At 43.1% G+C, this 23,944-nt stretch overlaps 3 protein-coding genes across 3 annotated transcripts in view; 1 reads left to right on the top strand and 2 right to left on the bottom strand.

Moving 5' to 3' along the window:
- LOC133640880 (zinc finger protein 658B-like) overlaps window positions 1–14,400 on the bottom strand; it is a 119,598-nt gene extending 105,198 nt beyond the window's left edge. The window contains exon 1 of the mRNA XM_062034562.1: window positions 14,002–14,400. Coding sequence (XP_061890546.1) covers window positions 14,002–14,125 — 124 coding nt within the window. The 5' untranslated portion in view covers window positions 14,126–14,400. The remainder of the gene's footprint in view (window positions 1–14,001) is intronic.
- The window catches only part of LOC133640707 (gastrula zinc finger protein XlCGF57.1-like), a 33,596-nt gene that overhangs the window by 4,722 nt on the left and 4,930 nt on the right, over window positions 1–23,944 (bottom strand). The gene's annotated exons all lie outside the window — the stretch shown is intronic.
- The window catches only part of LOC133640671 (oocyte zinc finger protein XlCOF22-like), a 45,032-nt gene continuing 28,898 nt past the window's right edge, over window positions 7,811–23,944 (top strand). Inside the window, exon 1 of the mRNA XM_062034227.1 lies at window positions 7,811–8,504. The gene's annotated coding sequence lies outside the window, so the exon portion shown is untranslated. The remainder of the gene's footprint in view (window positions 8,505–23,944) is intronic.

The following is a 23,944-nucleotide window of genomic DNA, read 5'->3' on the forward strand; positions in this document are numbered from 1 at the left end:
GGTATAATGTTTTATACCACTATACAGTCTCTTTACGAAGGAGCAACACGACCTCTGATACAGGTCTAGTGTAGATTCTTGGAGTACCTTGTCGGATGATCTTGACGTCTACTTTTCTTTATTTGTTGTCATAGCTGTTGATAGACTTGACGATGAGTCCAGTGGGCCATTAATTTCTTCTCACCTGGCCGTCTTTCAGTAGTACTAGGTCTCCAACTTGCAGGTTAGGCCTTTCTGCTTACCATTTTCTCCTATGTTGTATGGTTGACAGGTATTCTTGTTTCCATCGCTTCCAGAATATATCAGAGAGAAGTTGGACTTGCCGCCATTGTCTTGAGTGGATGTCTTTCACATTGAAGTCTCCTGGCGGTGCAGATATGACGCCTCTCTTCTGGGTATGATAAAGGGATGAACGACGCTTTGATGCTTGCTCCCGATTGTTTGAGAGGTGGCGACGAGGTGATCGAAAGGGTAACGGGGCAACCCAAGTCTTTGACTCATCTTTGTATACTTCTCTGTTCATAATGTCAAGGAATGCTTGACCATCAGGAGACAAACCTGGTTTATTATCATTCTTAGCTTTTTCAAAAACTTGGCTGCCGAGGTTGTCCATCTCCTCCAGATGTTTGGGGGGTTGCAGACCATGGCACGGATTAGGGCTGCTGAACTTTTCACTGACAGAGAACATGGACTTAGAAATGTTTCTATTAGTCCTGAAGACGTTGACGTTTGCTGGCTTATGAGCTCCTCCAAGACATACTTCCCCGACTATGACCCACCCTAGGTCAAGACGTTGTCCATAAGGTGCCTTGTCAGGTCCATTGTACTGCTCCCTTACTTTATGCACTTGGATGATATCTCTTCCGAGTAAAAGCAAAATTGCTGCATTGGGGTCAACTGCTGGTATCTTTCCAGCCAGTGGAGCTAGATGAGGATGATGCTGAATAATCTCTGGTGATGGGATCACCGATCTGTCATCGGGCATCATGTCGCATTCTATAAGTGTGGGGAGAGGTACTGTGGTTTGCATGTCCAATGACTCTATAATGAAGTTGCATGCACGTCTTCCTGCTGTCTCCATTACTCCAGAACATGTCCTCAGTGTGCATGGTGCTGAATCTGATTTGATGCCGAAGAGATTGAAGAAATCTGTTTTAGCTAGGGATCGGTTACTTTGCTCATCCAGGACTGCAAACATTTTGACAGCCTTCTCTCTTTGGCCAGCAGGGTATGCTCTGACTAAACACATTTTGGAACAGGATTTTGGAGTCACTGAATTGCCATAGATCTCAGTACACTTTGATGTCACTGATGGGATGAGATCTTCATTATTCTCCCCGCCTTGATCTTCCTTCACTGGGGAGTTCTCTGTTGTTGGTGGTGGACCAGGGTGAAGCGCTGTTATGTGCCTAGTGCTGTCACGCTCTTTACATTGCACGGCTTTTTCACAATCCTTCGCCATGTGTCTCGTAGATGCGCAACATCGATAACAGATGTGTTGCTCTTTCAGATAAGCCTTTCTTTCTTCGAGTGGTTTGTTTCGGAAGCCACGGCATTTACGTAGAGGGTGAGGCTTATTGTGGATGGGACATATTTTATCTGGGTCTTCAGATGTATTTTCTTGGAAGTTGTACTTAGCTTCAAGTACTGTCGCCACTTCAGTTTTCTTTACGGACACTGGTGTCCTGTAATTCGGTTGAACTTGTTCTTGTCTAGCATTAGTTACGCTACCACTGGTGACACATGCAAAGCTGGGATCATTGCGGATCCTAGCTTCTTACATAATGAAGTTCACAAAGAAGTGAAATGGTGGATAAGCCACCTTTTTGTCCCTTTTGTATGCTGAGTCTGCACTAACCCATTTTTCTTGGAGACGATATGGTAGCTTGATCAGGATGGGACTAATGCCATGAGCTGTGTCAAGATGAAGAAGACCGGGTAAGAGTTCATTTGACTTTGCTGCGTCCAACTCAAAAAGAAGGTCCCCGAACTCTCTCAGTGTTTGGTTGTCTGTGTTTGAGATATCTGGGAAGTTCTCAAGTTTTTTAAGTAAAGCATGCTCAATTATTTCAGGTGCACCGTATGACTCCTCTAGCCTCTGCCACACCATTTCGAACCCAGCTTCTGCATTATGTATGTACACAACTGTGACAGTTTGACCCCACACTGTCACTGTTTGACCTTTGGACTTCCTCACAAACCGTGCACATTTGTTGGGAAGCTCAACATGGACAAACTACAAACATTCAATCTTGTTAGCTAGTGAAAAGCATGTGCTCAACAAACAAATTGTTACCTGTCACCCACCATGGCTCTGAACAGTTGACTAAAAGAGTCAGGGTGGGGTTGAGGGCTTTATATAGGTGAACACACCTGCATTCACTAATTAGGCCAAATTTGGGTCAAACCATGATTATCAAAAGCTGGGTATTACAGAAGGACACTGGACATTTGAAAGTTGTGTTGTCTAAAGCCTGAATATACTGTGTACAAAAATGACTGCTCTACACATGCAAAAGTACTATGTGAATACTTTTTAGACATGTGATGGTTATTTATGGTGTAATTTCCAAAATAACTGTTTTCTTAATTCCCCCTGTCAAATTGGTCCCAGCTAGTGGGCGGAGCTATGGGCTATTTAAGTTGGAAAATGCCGTTTTTCTGACAGTCTGCTGTTGGGGAGGTTCTCTGTCCTGAGCAGGAGTTTCGGTCTCCATGCATCATCTACTGAGGTGATTATTTTGATGATGAGATGTTGTGTTGTAACCGGTTAAATTAGTTTTGTTGATTGCTAATAGATTTTGCTAAATCTGTTTTCATTATTTAATTCTTTACTTTGACATATTTGATTATTGACCTTTGATTATGAATACATGTATTTTGTTATAAAGGATGATTTACATTTTGATTATTTTTAATATGCTTATTTTGATGAATTATATAGGCCTATTTAAAGCATGCAACTTTGAAATGTATTTAGAATATAAATGTACTATATATAATATACAATACTAATATTGCCTCTGTTTATTACCATTACAGAGTGTAGGTGCTTTGTTTTCCTGTCATTGTTCACCTTTTGACACTTTTTGGGATTTCAATAAATGTTTGTAAACTGTTACCAACTGCGTGCCTTGCCATCCTTGATTTGAAAGTCTGGTTTGCAACGGTTACATTACCTTCACCCGAGGTGGGGTGTGACATATGGTGGCAGTGGTGGGATGGCAAGCCGCAGAGTTTACAACAAATCTGGCAGAGGGCAGGCCAGAACTGGTTTGAGATCCCAAGTGTCGAAGGTGGCAATGACAGAGGAGACTGATGAGATGGCTGGTCGAGGGGCCACGGCGATGAGGCTGGACCGGACGACTATGGCTGAGGAGCGTGAAGTTGGATGGAACACAGAGGAGTCTGAAGAAGACGTCAAAGGTTTTGAGAACTCTGGGGCTAGGCGTAAGCAGCATAGGAAGGGTTCTGGGAAGGCTAGGTGGTCTGCTGAGCCACAAAGGACTGAAAGAGTGCTAAGTGAACCTACTCTGGTTAACATGTTCCAAGACTTTTTGATTGGACAGCAACGTAGGGAAGCTATCCTAGTCCGTGAACTCCAGGAGTTAAAAAATGTATGTACAAGGCCTAGCCTAGATCACTCACTCACTAACCAAAATGCTAACCGTAGTACTGATGATAGTCGTTATGAGCAGTCGCCCAAACCCAGAACTCGCCCACAGCCAACTCCTAGTCCTCAAGCGTCGCCGTCCAGAGATTCCTTGCCACCTGACCATCATCTCCGACAAGGCCCAAAGATGCTCCCTTTCCAGCAGGGTGAGGACATCGAAAACTTTCTTGTCCGCTTCGAGCGCATCGCTCGCACCTGGGGCTGGCCTCAGTCTGACTGGGCCTGCCGACTTGTTCCACTCTTGACCGGCAAAGCTCTGGATGCCTATTCTGCGATGGAGGAAGATGCTTCCAACGTCTATACTGACCTTAAAGAAGCCCTCCTTGCTAAGTTTGATATCTCTCCTGAGACTTATAGACTCCAGTTCCGGTCAACCTACATTCCCCCTGGTGAATCTCCCAAGGAGACTTACAACAGACTCAAAGGTCTCTACAGAAGATGGATCAAGCCAGAGCAGCATTCCAAAGAAGACATTGCAGAGCTCTTCATTCTGGAGCAAATGCTTCGCATGCTGCCCAACGAAATGAAGACTTGGGTGAAGGAACATGAGCCAGAAGACGGACTTACTGTTGCTAAACTTGCAGGCCAGTACTTGAATGCTCGTAAAGGACTCCGAATGCCAAGGCAGCAGAACAACCGTGTAGCAGCCCAAGGTGCAGCCGACCTGTCACACCAAAGAGGTGTGCAGAAAGCAGGTGGTTATAGCACCTCAGGGGACAACAGACTGCTCCCGAGACAGAGTCCAGTGAAGGATCTCATCTGCTACCACTGCCAACAGCCAGGGCATCGAGCCCCAGTCTGCCCCTTGAAAGGTCCCAAGCTGTCCAGCTTCTGTCATGTTCCCCATCCATCTGTCCCAGCTTCAGTCATGGCACCTGCTCTTGCACCCAATTCTGAACCTGAGGCCAAACCTATCATGGTGCCAGCTTGTGTTAATGGCCGTCCAGTGCAAGCATTGTTGGACACAGGTAGCTCCATGACACTGTTGAACCATTCTTTTGTGTCACTTGGTAATCTTGACTATCAGCATGCCACAGCCATTCAATGTGTCCATGGTGATCAAAGAATATATCCCGTGGCTGATGTGACCATCGTCATCGATGACCAGGCTTTCTTGCTCCGTGTGGGGGTTCTTGATCACATGCCCCATGACATGATCTTGGGCAGAGACTTGCCTATTCTGCATGATCTTGTTCATCAGACACACACGCAGAAAGTGAAGTCCAGTTTTATTCCAGCCATTCAAGAGGCTTATCCAGTACTCACCCGTGCCCAGACAGCCAAGATAGGGCTGGAGCCTCTTCCTGACTTGGACCCTTCTCTATGCCAGGGTGGTCAGAAGGGCCCGCCCAAAAGTAAGAGCCAGCGCCGCCTGGAGAAAATCCAAGGTACTCCACTGTTGGGTAATGTGTCAAGCTTGAAACCTGATGAAGAGTGGCAAGTACCTGAAGACATCCGAGAGCTACAGAGAGCTGACGTCTCACTGGCTCCCCTGCTGGCTAAGATGAAAGATGCAAACATCCCCTTGCAGCCAAACCAGGGTGAAAAGTATGTCTTGGAGGATGGAGTTCTGTATGTAGCAGATCAGTCAGAGAATCGCTTGGTGGTCCCTACCTGCTGTAGGCCCCTTGTACTGCATCTTGCTCATTCCATACCTTGGGCTGGTCATCTTGGGCAAGACAAGACTCTTGCTCGAGTCAAAGCTCGCTTCTTTTGGCCTTTAATGGTCAAAGATGTTATTGAGTACTGTCAAACCTGTCTACAGTGCCAGAAGACCTCTCCGAGACGACCTGAGAAAGCCCCACTACTCCCTCTTCCTCTCATTGATGTTCCTTTCCGGAGGATTGCAATGGATATCGTGGGACCCCTGGAGAAAAGCAGTGGAGGCCATGAATACATCCTTGTCCTCTGTGACTACGCCACCAGATTTCCCGAGGCCTTCCCACTAAGGAGTATCAAGACTCCGAAAGTCATCTCTGCACTTGTACAATTCTTCTCACGAGTAGGAATTCCAGATGAAATAATCACGGATCAAGGAACCAACTTCACCTCAAAGCTCATGAAGCAGCTTCACAAACAACTTGGAATTACTGGCATTCGCACCACCCCCTATCATCCACAAACTGACGGGTTGGTGGAACGCTTCAACCAAACCCTGAAGTCCATGCTGAGGAAGTATGTAGACGACACCGGTCGAGACTGGGAGAAATGGCTTCCCTTCTTGCTCTTTGCCTATCGAGAGGTACCCCAAGCCTCTACCGGGTTTTCGCCTTTTGAGCTTCTTTATGGGTTCCCTGTTCAAGGCCCCTTGGACCTCTTGAAGAAATCCTGGGAATCCAAACCACCTGCACCACAAGGGGTACTTTCTTATGTGCTGCAGATGCGAGACCGGCTGGAGCAATACAGAGCCAAGGCAAGAGAAAATCTTGGAAAGGCCCAAATGAAACAGAAGACCTGGTATGACCAAAAAGCACGTCACAGGGTGCTATACCCAGGTCAAAAGGTCATGCTCTTGCTTCCAACCTCAAGCCATAAACTGCTGGCCCAATGGCAAGGTCCTTACTCCGTGGTCAGACAAGCTGGTCCAGTCACCTATGAGATCTCACATCCGGATAAAGGAAAGGCATCCCAAGTGTACCACATCAACCTTCTGAAGGAATGGAAGGAGAGGAAATCCTCTGTGGAAGGAAAGGATGTCCAGGCCAGTCAAGTACCTACTCAAAGCAAGAAGTTGCAAGAGAAAAAGGTGATGCTGGCACGGGAAGTGGAAATGGAGGATGATGTGGAGGAGACAGATCTGTCCATGCTCACTACACCACAGAAACCTGATGTAAGCCACTTGTCTGCACAATCTGCCCTTAACCTATTGCAAGTGTGTGAAGAATTCCCAGTATTGTTCAGTGGAAAGCCCGGAAGGACTCCACTAATTGAACATGTCATTCACTTAAAAAACCCAACACCTATCCGTCAGCGCCCATACAGAGTGCCTGAGCGGATGGTGGAGCCCCTCAACCATGAAATCCAAACCATGCTGGATCTAGGAGTGATTGAACCCTCAAACAGTGAGTGGTGTAACCCCATTGTCCTCGTTCCTAAAAAAGACAACACGATACGAGTTTGTAATGACCTACGCAAAGTGAATGCCGTTTCTAAATTTGATGCTTATCCTATGCCACGTATTGATGAACTTCTTGAGAAGCTCGGCAAAGCTGTGTTCATCACCACCCTTGACCTGTGTAAGGGATACTGGCAAGTCCCTTTAAAGAAGGAGTCTAGGGAGTACACTGCCTTCCGTGGACCAAAGGGTCTCTATCATTACACAGTGATGCCGTTCGGACTCCACGGAGCCCCCGCAACCTTTCAGCGGCTAATGGATCGCGCTCTGCAGGGGTGTGGCCAGTTCTCTGCTGCCTATCTTGATGATGTGGTGGTTTTCAGCACTTCCTGGAAAGACCACCTCTCTCACCTGCGTCAAGTCCTGCTCCGGATCCATTCTGCTGGGCTCACTCTTAACACCCAGAAATGTGAGTGGGCCAAAACTGAGGTATGCTACCTAGGTTACCATCTTGGCAACGGGCAGATACGCCCTCAGGTGGACAAGGTGAAGGCTATCCAAGACAGTCCTAGACCCCGGACAAAGAAGCAGGTCCGGTCATTCTTGGGGCTTTCTGGGTGGTACAGAAGATTTGTGCCCCACTTCTCTACCATCACAGCTCCTCTTGTCGAGCTGACTACCAAAGCATCCTCTAATCCAGTCAAATGGACAGAAAAATGTGAAACTGCCTTCACAAAGGTCAAAGCTATTCTATGCTCTTTCCCGGTCTTACAAAGTCCTGACTTCAACCAGCGATTCCTTGTTCAAGTTGATGCCTCCGGTGTGGGCCTTGGAGCCGTCCTAGCCCAAGGAAAGGAGGGCGAGGAACAACCGCTTCTATATCTGAGCCGTAAACTGCATCCCAGAGAAACTAGGTACTCGGCCATCGAAAAGGAATGTCTTGCCATCAAGTGGGCATTGGACAGCCTACGTTATTACCTTCTGGGACGGACCTTTGATCTGGAAACGGACCACAGAGCATTGAGCTGGATCAACTCCATGAGGGATAAGAACTCCCGTGTCACCAGATGTTACTTGGCGTTACAGCCCTTTTGCTTCAATATCACACATCGAGCTGGCAAAACTAACTTGCTAGCTGATTACCTGTCTCGTCTCCCTGAACTTGCTGTCGCTGGAGAGGAGGGAGGTAATGTGACAGTTTGACCCCACACTGTCACTGTTTGACCTTTGGACTTCCTCACAAACCGTGCACATTTGTTGGGAAGCTCAACATGGACAAACTACAAACATTCAATCTTGTTAGCTAGTGAAAAGCATGTGCTCAACAAACAAATTGTTACCTGTCACCCACCATGGCTCTGAACAGTTGACTAAAAGAGTCAGGGTGGGGTTGAGGGCTTTATATAGGTGAACACACCTGCATTCACTAATTAGGCCAAATTTGGGTCAAACCATGATTATCAAAAGCTGGGTATTACAGAAGGACACTGGACATTTGAAAGTTGTGTTGTCTAAAGCCTGAATATACTGTGTACAAAAATGACTGCTCTACACATGCAAAAGTACTATGTGAATACTTTTTAGACATGTGATGGTTATTTATGGTGTAATTTCCAAAATAACTGTTTTCTTAATTCCCCCTGTCAAATTGGTCCCAGCTAGTGGGCGGAGCTATGGGCTATTTAAGTTGGAAAATGCCGTTTTTCTGACAGTCTGCTGTTGGGGAGGTTCTCTGTCCTGAGCAGGAGTTTCGGTCTCCATGCATCATCTACTGAGGTGATTATTTTGATGATGAGATGTTGTGTTGTAACCGGTTAAATTAGTTTTGTTGATTGCTAATAGATTTTGCTAAATCTGTTTTCATTATTTAATTCTTTACTTTGACATATTTGATTATTGACCTTTGATTATGAATACATGTATTTTGTTATAAAGGATGATTTACATTTTGATTATTTTTAATATGCTTATTTTGATGAATTATATAGGCCTATTTAAAGCATGCAACTTTGAAATGTATTTAGAATATAAATGTACTATATATAATATACAATACTAATATTGCCTCTGTTTATTACCATTACAGAGTGTAGGTGCTTTGTTTTCCTGTCATTGTTCACCTTTTGACACTTTTTGGGATTTCAATAAATGTTTGTAAACTGTTACCAACTGCGTGCCTTGCCATCCTTGATTTGAAAGTCTGGTTTGCAACGGTTACATTACCTTCACCCGAGGCGGGGTGTGACAACAACTCTTAATCTCTTAGCTTGTTCTGCTGATTGAGGTCCAAGCCATTTAGCCAGCATATCCAATTCCTGGCGTGCACTGAGATCTAGGTCCCTTGTGGAGCCGATGAATGATGCCTTCCAGGCACAGTAATTTTGTGGTTGGTCATCAAACTTGAGAAGACCAGAGCTAACCATCTCTTTACGCATTAGGTATTTAGCCAGGTCTGATGCACCCCGATTGTCGAAGGAAGTTGCTCCTTGTGCGGAAAAGTGACGAGGCTGGGTATAGTGGAATGATTTTTGATATGAAGAATCTATCCTTTGAGTTGCATCATTCCTTGTGAAGGTGTCTTTTGATGGACTTGCAGTAATACGAAGCGGTGGAGTCCCCACGTCTCCCCGATGTGGTTGTTTGTGGTGCTGGACAGGTAGGTAATTGGGCACATGGTACTTTACATTATCCATCTCTTGTTTATTAGCCGTTGTGTTGACCTTAACATCTTCATGGTTGTCCATTGTCTGCTGGCGCGCTGAGGAAGAGGTCAGTCAGTATTGGCTGATTTCAAGAATGGAGTGAGTGTTGGCCATGAGATGCCTCTGACAGTTGCTCCACAAACTCTTTAGTGCGTTCTACTGGGCTTAGTACTGGCATATTAAATTCAAATTGGCTTCTTTGGATATCACTTTCTTCTTGAGCTGATATGTCTAAAACATGTGCTTCAGCTGCTGCTGCTTCAGCGGCTTTTGCTGATTTTAACAGGAGCAGATTAGCTTGTATTTCCGCTTGCTGTTTTAGCATTTCTGCTTCTTTTTGTGCAAAGGAAAGTTTAAAGGCCTACTGAAATGAATGTTTTTTATTTAAACGGGGATAGCAGATCCATTCTATGTGTCATACTTGATCATTTCGCGATATTGCCATATTTTTGCTGAAAGGATTTAGTAGAGAACATCGACGATAAAGTTCGCAACTTTTGCTCGCTGATAAAAAAAAGCATTGCCTGTACCGGAAGTAGCGTGACGTCACCAGAGGTTTACAATGCAGCGAGAGAGATTCGGACCGAGAAAGCGACAATTACCCCATTAATTTGAGCGAGGATGAAAGATTTGTGGATGAGGAAAGTGAGAGTGAAGGACTACAGTGCAATGCAGGGTGTATCTTTTTTCGCTCTGACCGTAACTTAGGTACAAGGGTTCATTGGATTCCACACTTTCTCCTTTTTCTATTGTGGATCACGGATTTGTATTTTAAACCACCTCGGATACTATATCCTCTTGAAAATGAGAGTCGAGAACGCGAAATGGACATTCACAGTGACTTTTATCTCCACGACAATACATCGGTGAAACACTTTAGCTACGGAGCGAACGTGATAGCATTGGGCTTAACTGCAGATAGAAACAAATAAATAAACCCCTGACTGGAAGGATAGACAGAAGATCAACAATACTATTAAACCATGTACATGTAAATACACGGTTAATGCTTTCCAGCTTGGCAAAGCTTAAAAATGCTGTTGCTAACGACGCCATTGAAGCTAACTTAGCAACGGGACCTCACAGAGCTATGATAAAAACATTAGCGCTCCACCTACACCAGCCAGCCCTCATCTGCACATCAACACCCGTGCTCACCTGCGTTCCAGCGATCGACGGAAGGACGAAGGACTTCACCCGATCATCCGTGCGGTCGGCGGCTAGAGCGAACTTGCTAGCGTCGGCTAGCGCGTCTGCTATCCAACAAAGTCTTCCTGGTTGTGTTGCTGTAGTCCGCCGCTAATACACCGATCCCACCTACAACTTTCTTCTTTGCAGTCTCTATTGTTCATTAAACAAATTGCAAAAGATTCACCAACACAGATGTCCAGAATACTGTGGAATTATGAAATGAAAACAGAGCGGTTTTGTATTGGATTCAATGGGCTCCGAATACTTTTGTTTAACTAGTCACGTCACGCACATACGTCATCATACATAGACGTTTTCAACCGGAAGTTTAGCGGGAAATTTAAAACTGCACTTTATAAGTTAACCCGGCCGTATTGGCATGTGTTGCAATGTTAAGATTTCATCATTGATATATAAACTATCAGACTGCGTGGTCGCTAGTAGTGGCTTTCAGTAGGCCTTTAACACGTGCACTTTCTGCTTTAGCACGTGCTTTTGCAGCAGCAACGCTCACTGACGTCATCCGACTTGAGTGAGATGAATGTGACGATCTTGAACTTCTTTCATGTTCGCTTATGTCTTCTTTTGAATGCTCCATGGTGTGCTGTTTACCACTGGATGTTGAAGAGAATGCTGCGTTATGTCTCTGTGAAGCCCGCTGTGCTTTTAGTCTTTTTACCGCTCTGCCCTCACTATATGTGATGAGGTTGTACAGCTTGGCAGACAACTAACAACCAATCCAGGACGTTCTAATAAAGTCCCAAAGCAGATGAATCCATTTAGGCTCTTTATTGTTGTTGATCTTGCTTTGTCTTGCACTGGACTTTTATTTTTTATTGTAAAAAGACTTATCTTTTCCAAGGCTTGTAAAAGCTAACACAACTTGTCTGACTCTCATTGTCTCATAAACTGGACTAACGTCGTAAACCGGAAGTGTCCAAACTAATGTCATTAGTTTGGGCACTTCCGGTTTACTATGTTAGTCCAGTTCATAAACAATGAGAAGTAGACGAGTTGTGTTAACTCCTATGTCCTATAATCATGTTTATTGTGTGTATGTCCTATAATCATGTTCACCTATAAAAACACCATCGTTAAAGGTCAGTTATTTTCATGTTGCTGCTGACATTTAAACGTGTCCTCTTAAACCAGCGCACTTTATTTCAATGTTGTTGTTTTTTAAATTGGAGATTTAATTGGACTTTTCTTATATTACTTTCAAGGCTTTTAATTTTTTTCTTGTCTCAAAACCCCTCTTAGGTTGGGATCCTATAATACAAAACCTACTTTTCTTTCTTGTTGGTACCTGTTTTTGTGTATTTGGATTCAGGAATGATCTTTTATTTTTTAGAATGCTTTTTGATCTGAAACGATACAGTTAGTTGAAAATTCAGTACATAAAAATTCAGTTAAAAAAAATGCAGCGCTGAAAAATGTGCTGCTTCAAAAAGCAAGACTCACTTCCGTTAAAAGACTAAAACCATCGAGCCTGTCTCAGAAGCAGCCAATGAGGTGTCAAGTTTAAAGTCACGTGACTCGGGTTTTGCAAAACAGCACAAAAAAGGAAATTAACTTTGCTACCTGGGGATAATACAACATAATTAACATTTAAATGCTGCCTGCTGGATGTTTTCAAACTATAGAAATGATTCCAATGGCTAAAATCTGCACTTTTGAGTGACATACGGGTTAGTAGGTGTCATGACATGCAGTTCAAGTGACTGTGGTACACAATGTGACCAGCAGATGGTGCTGGATAATGATGTTCAAGTAAACGTAAGGAAGAAGACACAAGCGCTGTTTCAACCCTCTGCGCATCCACTCGGCGCAGACGTGATCCCATGTACAAATATCGCGACATGCTAATTTAGCCGCTATCAAAACAACTAGCCCGTCACTGCTGATTTCATTTCAACAATTAAAAATAGGAACTTGATAGTAAATAAAGCCACGTTTCCACTGCTGGATGCTGTGTTCAATCGTGTCCATGATGTTTTAACGTTTAGGGGACGTGCTGTCATGAAATAAATAAAACATATTCCGGTGGTGGTGGTCAATGTCACTACTCCATAGGTACCGGAAGACTACGTCACTTCCTGGACTTACAATTGTTTTTACAAAGGTGCTTTTGAAACGTCACATTCTGTGATATTTGAATATTTTATTAATGTTTTGTATAAAAACTAGCTTACATAGGAGTAAAAGGGAACAAAATATAAACATGAACAAGGGGTCGATTTTAAAACATCAGGGAGTATTATGGCCACAATTTCAATCACTTTCACTCTTCTGTCATTGCAATGAATGACGTAAGGGGGCGCCACTGACTCACATCATGTGATTTATTATTTAAATGTTGATTTTTTTTTTTTTAACAATCCACTTACTTATTTTAAATGATCAGTATGTCATCTTTTATGTGACATTGTTATTCAAGTAAAGATGACAAAAAAGAAAACTATGGTAGTGACAACATGCAGGAACATAACTGACGTAAAACAAGTAAAAAGGAAGTGACGTTGTCTTTGTGCACGCGTGCATTGATCAAGTATTCCTGAACCGATCGTGCAGGGATTCTAAAACTGTGGTACGTGTACCACTAGTGGTACGCAGGCATCACCTATTGGTACGCCAAATATCATTTCATTATTTAAGTACAGTGTTTTATTTTCCTACATGCAAACACAGTGTTACTGTTCAAACTGTGTGTAATGTTGCAGTAACTAAAAATATTAAATATGCTTGTTAAATAACGTTGGTTTGGTATGATATAACGTGTCTTCCTTGTTTTTAATGAATAATTAAGGCCTACTATGCTACTGTATTTTAATGCTGTTCATGATGATGGTACTTGGAAATCCAAGTATTTTCTGAGGTGGTACTTGGTGAAAAAAGTTCGACGTAGTGACATTGTAAACTACATTGGCAGACACCATTTTGTTATACCCAAACGGCGTCCGCTAATACATCGCGCTTCCAACGAGATCCCGTTTCCCCCCCCCCGAGTTAGAAAGTTCCAGAACTGTTCACGTTATACCATCTCATCTCATTGTGGATCATGTGAATGTTTGAAGTGGAACTAAATGTGATCTCTGAAAGGGGTACACATTATTTCCAAAGCAGGGCCCCCATCCACATATACAATACTAGTACATATCTGATGAAAAACAACATTATTTTTGTTATTTTAATTATAAGTGTGCCAAATCACCTATATTTGAACATTATCTAATGGAAATGACTGCTGTCTGATAATCACATTAATAACACAATAACAATCATGTGTCTGAGTACACCTATTAATCAAAATTAGTCTAACACGTCATGTTCACGATGGAATATAAAGTTAATAAACATGTGAGAGTAAGAAGTAAACAAACCTGTTCTGTGTAACACAACTTGAGGTTTCTTGAAAACAGCCTCCAGTAGTTGACGTAGTCTCTTGTTTTCTTCTTTTGTCCGAGAAAGTTCCTCTTTGTACTCTGCTATCGTTCTTTCGCACATTTTCACACAATCACAACACTTTACACTCACACTTGATCTTAACTAAGCGATGTGTTGATCGAATCCGCGTCTCTTTGTTAGCAGCTAACAAGCTAAGCTAACTAGCACGCTGAGCTAACTAGCGCGCTAAAACAACTAACAAGCTAAGCTGGCCTAATAATGTCCAAAGTTGAGTGAGACGAGTGGAGTTTATCCTGACACGGAGGATGAATAAAGTGTAGTTAGTAGCGATGTGAGGAGATGTGCCGAGGCTTAGAAGCGTGTGTGGAGTAAAGGAGGACTTTGCTGCAAAGCGCATATCCTCCACGCATGCGTCACTTAGGGGCGGGGCCAACGTGTCATAGTGATGGGCAAGTCATGAACGATTCATTCTAAATGTATGTTTTCATGGTGCCCACACAAAACATGGCAACAAATGATCTTTCAAGTATATAAACTGTATTCGACTTTCAATCAGAAAAATATGAAAATAATTAACTAGTACTGTTTTTAATGCACTTATCGAATTTACTGTATAGGCTGTTCAAGCTAATAGCATTGTTCTTTACTTAAAAAACAACAACTTGACAATAGTTATTGTATGCACTATGGCGTGAAATGCAATTGGTGTATTTTTCTGTGAGTGTTTGGAGTTATTACAGGGAACTCAGCTACCATTATACTTTAAAATTCTAATTGCTTCTCCTCATAAATTGTAGCCTGAGTGTTGGATATTCTAATATTTTTTCAGGGCTGTTTGGCTCGACTGTAATGTGTGCACTAAACACATGGACTGATACATTCTTGCATTTGCACTACAAGCTACATTATTGCATTCTCCTTATATTGACTCCTACTAGTCATGCTGCATCCTTTCAGTTATATTGAATGTATATGGAACTGTATGTCTGTGTGGAATTGTTAATGTTTATTACTATGCTGGAGTGTAATTATGTTTTATTTGTCATCCAGAGTGTGTGTGCTCCTTTAAGAATGGCAGTATGTGAGGTGAGTGACTGAGTAAGTGAGTGGGCAAGTGAGGTGAGGGAGTGGAAGCAGTTAATGTGCAGGAGCGTTAGTAGCTTAGTGGATGTCCGGTTGGCTTTGTGGAAAACATAAATAAAGTGACAGACAACTATTCCGACCCAACAACGGAACTGTAGGACCCACTGCCGGGTAAAGTGGAGGGTGTTACCCCCGACGATACATCGGCCCTGGAGGGAATGTCTCCCCTGCGCTCCTCGACCACTGTCTGGGAGCTGACAATCAGGAAAGGTGTACAATTCTGCATCAGAGAGAACACAACCATTGCAGCCCATCCATCCATTCATCCATTTTCTTCTGCTTATCCGAGGTCGGGTCGCGGGGGCAGCAGCCTAAGCAGAGAAGCCCAGGTTTCCCTCTCCCAGCCACCTCATCCAGCTCCTCCCGGGGGATCCCGAGGCGTTCCCAGGCCAGCCGGGAGACATAGTCTTCCCCAAGTGTCCTGGGTCTTCCCCGTGGCCTCCTGCCGGTCGGACGTGCCCGAAACACCTCCCTAGGGAGGCGTTCGGGTGGCATCCTGACCAGATGCCCAAACCACCTCATCTGTCTCCTCGATGTGGAGGAGCAGCGGCTTTACTTTGAGCTCCTCTCGGATGACAGAGCTTCTCACCCTATCTCTAAGGGAGAGCCCCACTCATTTCGGCCGCTTGTACCCGTGATCTTGTCCTTTCGGTCATAACCCAAAGCTCATGACCATAGGTGAGGATGGAAACGAAGATCGACCGGTAAATTGAGATCTTTGCCTTCTTCACCACAACGGATCGATACAGCGTCCACATTACTGAAGATGCCGCACCGATCCACCTGTTGATCTCACGATACACTCTTCTCTCATTCGTGAACAAGACTCTTAAGTACTTAAACTCCTCCAAATGGGGCAAGATCTCCTCCCCAAATTGGAGATGGCACTCCACCCTTTCCCGGGCGAGAACCATGGACTCGAACTTGGAGGTGCTTATTCTCATCCCAGTCGCTTCACACTCGGCTGCGAACCGATCCAGTGAGAGCTGAAGATCCTGGCCAGATGAAGCCATCAGAACCACATCATCTGCAGAAAGCAGAGACCTAATCCTGCAGCCACCAAACCGGATCCCCTCAACGCCTTGACTGCGCCTAGAACTTCTGTCCATAAAAGTTATGAACAGAATCGGTGACAAAGGGCAGTTTTGGCAGAGTCCAACCCTCACTAGATACAGGTCCAACTTACTGTCGGCAATGTGGACCAAGCTCTGACACTGATCATACAGGGAGCGGACCGCCAAAATCAGACGGTCCGATGCCCCATACTCTCTGAGACCTCCCCACAGGACTTCCCGAGGAACATCATCTTGACGACAAGCAAAGTGTCTGTTGTTTTACAATTTAATAATCTATTTAATAAGAAATGTTCAGAGAATAATTTTTTTTTTTAGTATTTATTGGAGGCTTCAAAAGACACAAGTTGTCCGTTTACAGGAGAGTGTCGGTGAGGCACACACATTTTATCTTAGCTCAGGAATGCATGGGGGAAGGGTTGGAGATAAGCGGGAAACTCTTAGCTAGGAAAAGTAAACACACTCTAAGTAAGGCGAGACATTAGTCTGAATATGATGCATCTAGCAAAGTGAGACAGGCAGAAGAAACAAAGCAATACAGCATAAACATGTCAGAAAAAATACTTGAAGATGAATCTTTAAAGGCCTACTGAAAGCCACTACTAGCGACCACGCAGTCTGATAGTTTATATATCAATGATGAAATCTTAACATTGCAACACATGCCAATACGGCCGGGTTAACTTATAAAGTGCAATTTTAAATTTCCCGCTAAACTTCCCGTTGAAAAAGTCTTTGTATGATGACGTATGCGAGTGACGTCACCAGTTAAACGGAAGTATTCGGAGCCCATTGAATCCAACACAAAACAGCTCTGTTTTCATCTCATAATTCCACAGTATTCTGGACATCTGTGTTGGTGAATCTTTTGCAATTTGTCTAATGAACAATGGAGACTGCAAAGAAGAAAGTTGTAGGTGGGATCGGTGTATTAGCGGCGGACTACAGCAACACAACCAGGAGGACTTTGTTGGATAGCAGACGCGCTAGCCGGCGACCTCACCTTGACTTCCTACGTCTCCGGGCCGCCGACCGCATCGTCGATCGCTGAAACGCAGGTGAGCACGGGTGTTGATGAGCAGATGAGGGCTGGCTGGCGTAGGTGGAGCGCTAATGTTTTTATCATAGCTCTGTGAGGTCCCGTTGCTAAGTTAGCTTCAATGGCGTCATTAGCAACAGCATTGTTAAGCTTCGCCAAGCTGGGAATTATTAACCGTGTATTTACATGTCCATGGTTTAATAGTATTGTTGATCTTCTGTCCATCCTTCCAGTCAGGGGTTTATTTATTTTGTTTCTATCTGCATTTGAGCCCGATGCTATCACGTTAGCTCAGTAGCTAAAGAGCTTCACCGATGTATTGTCGTGGAGATAAAAGTCACTGTGAATGTCCATTTCGCGTTCTCGACTCTCATTTTCAAGAGGATATAGTATCCGAGGTGGTTTAAAATACAAATCCGTGATCCACAATAGAAAAATGAGAAAGTGTGGAATCCAATGAGCCAGCTTGTACCTAAGTTACGGTCAGAGCGAAAAAAGATACGTCCTGCACTGCACTCTAGTCCTTCACTCTCACTTTCCTCATCCACAAATCTTTCATCCTCGCTCAAATTAATGGTGTTCTCGTCGCTTTCTCGGTCCGAATCTCTCTCGCTGCATTGTAAACAATGGGAAACTGTGAGGAGGGGGCGGACTAATCGACAGTCCTAGGAGAACTTTATTCAAAGTACTAGAACAAGACTGCAGTTCCTGTGAGGAGCCAGGTCAGATGTATACTTCCATTTGATGTCATCGACCCTTGTCTGAAAGTTGGACCTTGAAAATTGCTGTATGTCATCGTATCAAATAGGACACAGATGGTGCCATGTCTCTCTTACACAGTGTCAGTCAGTTTACAATTTTGGGGCCCTGTTGCTGACCAAAATACTGACCCCCCCCCCCACTTGGCCGTCAGTGTCCTGTCCATTACAACTTCTTCACAACTCCCCAAGATAGGAGACACTCAGCATCCTTGGGAAGTCGACCCCAGGGGCTGGCCTATGTATGTTTATGTGGTGTTTTATGAGCCCTCACATTCAGTGGATGTCAGCATGATGGGACATTGTTTACCAGAGACTGGCTGGGTGAGGACACACAAGGCCGATGCAAAAGTGGAACAACATTCTTCCTACAAAACACCAATTCTGATGCACCATTAGATACTGAAGTGAACTAATTAACTCATATTATGTTTTGCTTATGGTGAAGGTTTATATTCACCTTGGAGAAAGCGAAGAACCGAGTTTAAGTAAATAGTAGTATTTCAGTTTGAGCACATAATAAGATAAGGCCCCTTAGTTTGACATTCTCAGGTGGGCTGGATCACTCCTCATAGGGAAGAAGCCCTAATTTGGACTTCGGAATGCAGAAGTGATAGCCCTATCCTTGAAGCCCTAACCTTGAGAAGAGACTACATGTCATAATTATTTCCCTTGAAGCAGAGACAAACGTGTGTGTGTGTGTGTGTGTGTGTGTGTGTGTGTGTGTGTGTGTGTGTGTGTGTGTGTGTGTGTGTGTGTGTGTGTGTGTGTGTGTGTGTGTGTGTGTGTGTGTGTGTGTGTGTGTGTTTTGGAGGGGTCCAAAGTAGTCATAGTGGGGGCTGTGTCCTAGTCGAGCTTTATGCTTAGCAACACCCTAGTGGGAGGTTCCAGTTTCTGGATCATCTGAGAGGTCACAGACATGTTCTCTTCTGGAGGAAGATGTAGGCTATTCCTGCCCTTTTCCAGCTAAAACGAAGAGGCATAGTACCTAAAAATAATAATAAATACCTTCCCTGTGATTGATAATATCTACATGCATCATTGCTGAAGGACTTGTGATGACACATCTAGTCCTTGGAGGTGAACTGGTAACGTCAACATGAAGGACTGAAATCATTTCTGAGTCAAACAATATTTTCTGTCTTATCAAAACCACCACACTGAGAAATCACTTGCAAATAATTATTCCTTCTTCAAAAGCACGTCCCACTTTTTACTTTCATCCTCATCTTTGTGTAAACTTCAAAATGAAAACAGGAGATTTGAGAGATTATACACAAAATCATTTTACAGAGGAGATCAAGCTTATTTTATTCCTTCATATTACTTACATTTCTTCCACAAAACTCACATTTGTATGCACATCTGTATAATGGATGATAATGAACCAAAGCTGCTAAAATTGTTGATAACTAGATGACAAAATGTTCTACAATCAGGCGTTCGGTTGTTTGTAATTTCAAGTATAGTATCTGCTGGAATAGGAAATCACATGTTCTGTAGGACTGTGTAAGGCAAGCCAACAGCCAGTTCTTAGAAATAGTGGTCCATCTTTGTGGATAGATAATAAATCATGAGCATACAACACTATAAAACACATATGGCAAATAAAAACAGCAAAAATAAGTGCATTAAAAACAATAGTTTTTCATTATTTTCATATATACCTGATTAAAAGTCAAATAAGGTTGATATATTTGGAAATATCATTTTGCCATGTTTTTTGTGTGGGCACCATGAAAACATACATTTTGAACGGTTCGTTCATGACTTGCCCATCACTATGACTATGTGGCCCCGCCCTAAGTGACGCATGCGTGGAGGATATGCGCTTTGCAGCAAAGTCCTCCTTTACTCCACACACGCTTCTAAGCCTCGGCACATCTCCTCACATCGCTACTAACTACACTTTATTCATCCTCCGTGTCAGGATAAACTCCACTCGTCTCACTCAACTTTGGAGATTATTAGGCCCGCTTAGCTTGCTAGTTGTTTTAGCGCGCTAGTTAGCTTAGCATGCTAGTTAGCTTAGCATGCTAGTTAGCTTAGCTTGTTAGCTGCTAACAAAGAGACGCGGATTTGATCAACACATTAGAATCAATGGTAGTGACGTTGATTTAACATTGAAATTTGGTCATTTCCCAACCAATATTCTACAACATTGAAACATGCTTTTTGACAATGTTGGGTTGGGACGTTGATTTGACATTGAAATTTGGTCATTTCCAAACCAATATTCTACAACAAAAATACAACATTGAAACAACATGCTTTTTGACAACGTTTAGTCAATGTCAGGTTGTGACGTTGATTTGACCGTTGAAATTTGGTCATTTCCCAACCAATATTCTACAACATTGAAACAACATGCTTTTTGACAATGTTGGGTTGGGACGTTGATTTAACATTGAAATTTGGTAATTTCCCAATCATTATTCTACAACACAAATACAACGTTAAAACAACATGCTTTTTGACAACATTTAATCAATGTTGGATTCTGACGTTGATTTGACCATTGAAATGTGGTCATTTCCCAACCAATATTCTACAACACAAATACAACGTTGAAACAACATGCTTTTTGACGACGTTTAATCAATGTTGGGTTCTGATGTTGATTTGACCATTGGAATGATGCATTTTGTGGCTTTTAATGCCTCACAATCAAACTATTTTATGTTAGAATACTGAACAGATGTTTATTGGGATAAAGTAAACATCTGTTCAGTATTTTATAGGGGTGTAACGGTACACAAAAATTTCGGTTCGGTACGTACCTCGGTTTAGAGGTCACGGTTCGGTTAATTTTCGGTACAGTAAGAAAACAACAAAATATACATTTTGGGGTTATTTATTTACCAAATTTGAAAAATCTTCCACCAAAAATATCTTTCTTAGTGTAATATTTGATGTGAAGTAATGGGAACCTTGGATAGGTCAATAATTCATAATAACGTTGATTTTGATTCAATATTATGTTTTGAGCAATGACAGTTTGAAAGAAAAAAAAACCCAGCTTTGTTTTATTAGTCAACATTGCGACTTTTTCTAAATCACATTTAAAGGCCTACTGAAATGAATTTTTTTTATTTAAACGGGAATAGCAGATCCATTCTATGTGTCATACTTGATCATTTCGCGATATTGCCATATTTTTGCTGAAAGGATTTAGTAGAGAAAATCGACGATAAAGTTCGCAACTTTTGCTCGCTGATAAAAAAAAGCCTTGCCTGTACCGGAAGTAGCGTGACGTCACAGGAGCTAGTATTCCTCACAATTTTCCGTTGTTTACAATGGAGCGAGAGAGGTTCGGACCGAGAAAGTGACGATTACCCCATTAATTTGAGCGAGGATGAAAGATTCGTAGATGAGGAACGTTACAGTGAATGACTAGATGAGGCAGTGATGGACGTATCTTTTTTCGCTCTGACCGTAACTTAGGTACAAGCTGGCTCATTGGATTCCACACTCTCTCCTTTTTCTATTGTGGATCACGGATTTGTATTTTAAACCACCTGGGATACTATATCCTCTTGAAAATGAGAGTCGAGAACGCGAAATGGACATTTAAAGTGACTTTTATCTCCACGACAATACATCGGTGACACACTTAGCTACGGAGCTAACGTGATAGCATCGTTCTCAAATGAAGATAGAAACAAAATAAATAAATCCCTGACTGGAAGGATAGACAGAAGATCAACAATACTATTAAACCATGTACATGTAACTACACGGTTAAAAATTCTCAGCCTGGTAAGGCTTAACAATGCTGTTGCTAACGACGCTAAGGCTAATTTAGCAACTTAGCAACCGGACCTCACAGAACTATGATAAAAACATTAGCGCTCCACCTACGCCAGCCAGCCCTCATCTGCTCATCAACAGCCGTGCTCACCTGCGTTTCAGCGATCGACGGCGCGACGAAGGACCCAATGTGTCACCATACAAACTGCTCTGTTTTCATCGAACAATTCCACAGTATTCTGGACATCTGTGTTGGTGAATCTTTTGCAATTTGTTTAATGGACAATGGAGACTGCAAATAAGAAAGTTGTAGGTGCGATCGGTGTATTAGCGGCGGACTACAGCAACACCAACACCAGGAGGTTGTGTTGTGTTTGAGAAAGGATAACAGACGCACTACCGTGAGTACAGCTTTGGCTTCCAAGCATTTGATCGCTTGCCCGTACGTGCGTGTCGCTATGTGCATGTCACGTACGTAACTTTGGGGAAATATATGTTTCTTGCCGACTCTGATGGCGGCCGGGGTGTCGTCGAAAGCAACAACGCCCGCCGCCGCTCTGTAGCTAAGTTAGCTTCAATGGCTCGTTAGTAACATCATTAAGCTTTGCCAAGCTGGAAATTATTAACCATGTATTTACATGTTCATGGTTTAACAGTATTGTTGATCTTCTGTCTATCCTTCCAGTCAGGGTTTTTTTTAATTTTGTTTCTATCTACATTGGAGCCTGATGCTATCACGTTAGCTCCGTAGCTAAAGAGCTTCAACGATGTATTGTCGTGGAGATAAAAGTCACTGTGAATGTCCATTTTGCGTTCTCGACTGTCATTTTCAAGAGGATATAGTATCCGAGGTGGTTTGAAATACAAATCCGTGATCCACAATAGAAAAAGGAGAGAGTGTGGAATCCAATGAGACCTTGTACCTAAGTTACGGTCAGAGCGAAAAAAGATACACTGCACTGTACTCTAGTCATTCACTCTCATGTTCCTCATCCACAAATCTTTCATCCTCGCTCAAATTAATGGGGTAATCGTCGCTTTCTCGGTCCGAATCTCTCTCGCTCCATTGTAAACAACGGGGAATTGTGAGGAGTCCTACCTCCTGTGACGTCACGCTACTTCCGGTATAGGCAAGGCTTTTTTTTAATCAGCGACCAAAAGTTGCAAACTTTATCGTCGTTTTTCTATACTAAATCCTTTCAGCAAAAATATGGCAATATCGCGAAATGATCAAGTATGACGCATAGAATGGATCTGCTATTCCCGTTTAAATAAAAACAATTCATTTCAGTAGGCCTTTAAAGTTAACTGGTCCTGAAGGTACCTTGCATGATAAACATGTACTTTGAAATAGGCATGTACCTTGGTGTTAGATACATACACTTTGATATAGGCATGTACCTTGGTGTTACACACATGTACTTTGATATAGGCATGTACCTTGGTGTTACACACATGTACTTTGATATAGGCATGTACCAGATAAATGTTTTTACACCATTTCCTTGCTGTTTACAAAACTGGAACTATTTTGCATGTATGTTGGTGTGGAAGATACAACAAAAGGAAAAGGGGATGGAGTCAGAGGTCACCAGCACATGGAGGAGATCAGCCTTTACCACTGTTTCAAGTGACATAATAAAGGGTTTACACGTCACCTTCGACCAACAAACAGAGCTTAGTCACAGGTCTCAGGAACACACCGATGCTGGTCCTCAACCGGGCCTGTCGAACCCGTCCTTGGTTGTCGTTAATCACGTCGCTCACACGGCCCATCGTCCATGAATTTTGTGGGGACGAGTCATTCACAATAAGGACAATATCATCTTTGCTGATATTCCTCTGGGGTTGGAACCACTTTACCCTCCTTTGTAAGTCTGGCAAATGTTCTTTGGTCCAGCGTCGCCAAAACAAGTCTGCCAAATACTGGACTCGGCGCCATCTACGTCGGGAGTACAGGTCATTACTGTCAAATCATCCAGGTGGTGATGTTTTGGCTTTTATCAGCAATAGATGCTTGGGAGTTAAGGCTTCCACGTCATTTGGGTCAGTAGGGACGCTTGAGATGGGGCGGCTGTTGATAATTGCCTTAACTTCACACAACAAAGTACGTCGTCCTTCTTCATCAACCGTTTGTTGTCTCCCAATGAAACTG

The sequence above is a fragment of the Entelurus aequoreus genome, linkage group LG23 (assembly GCF_033978785.1).
Source record: "Entelurus aequoreus isolate RoL-2023_Sb linkage group LG23, RoL_Eaeq_v1.1, whole genome shotgun sequence".
NCBI classification, from domain to species: Eukaryota; Metazoa; Chordata; class Actinopteri; order Syngnathiformes; family Syngnathidae; genus Entelurus; species Entelurus aequoreus.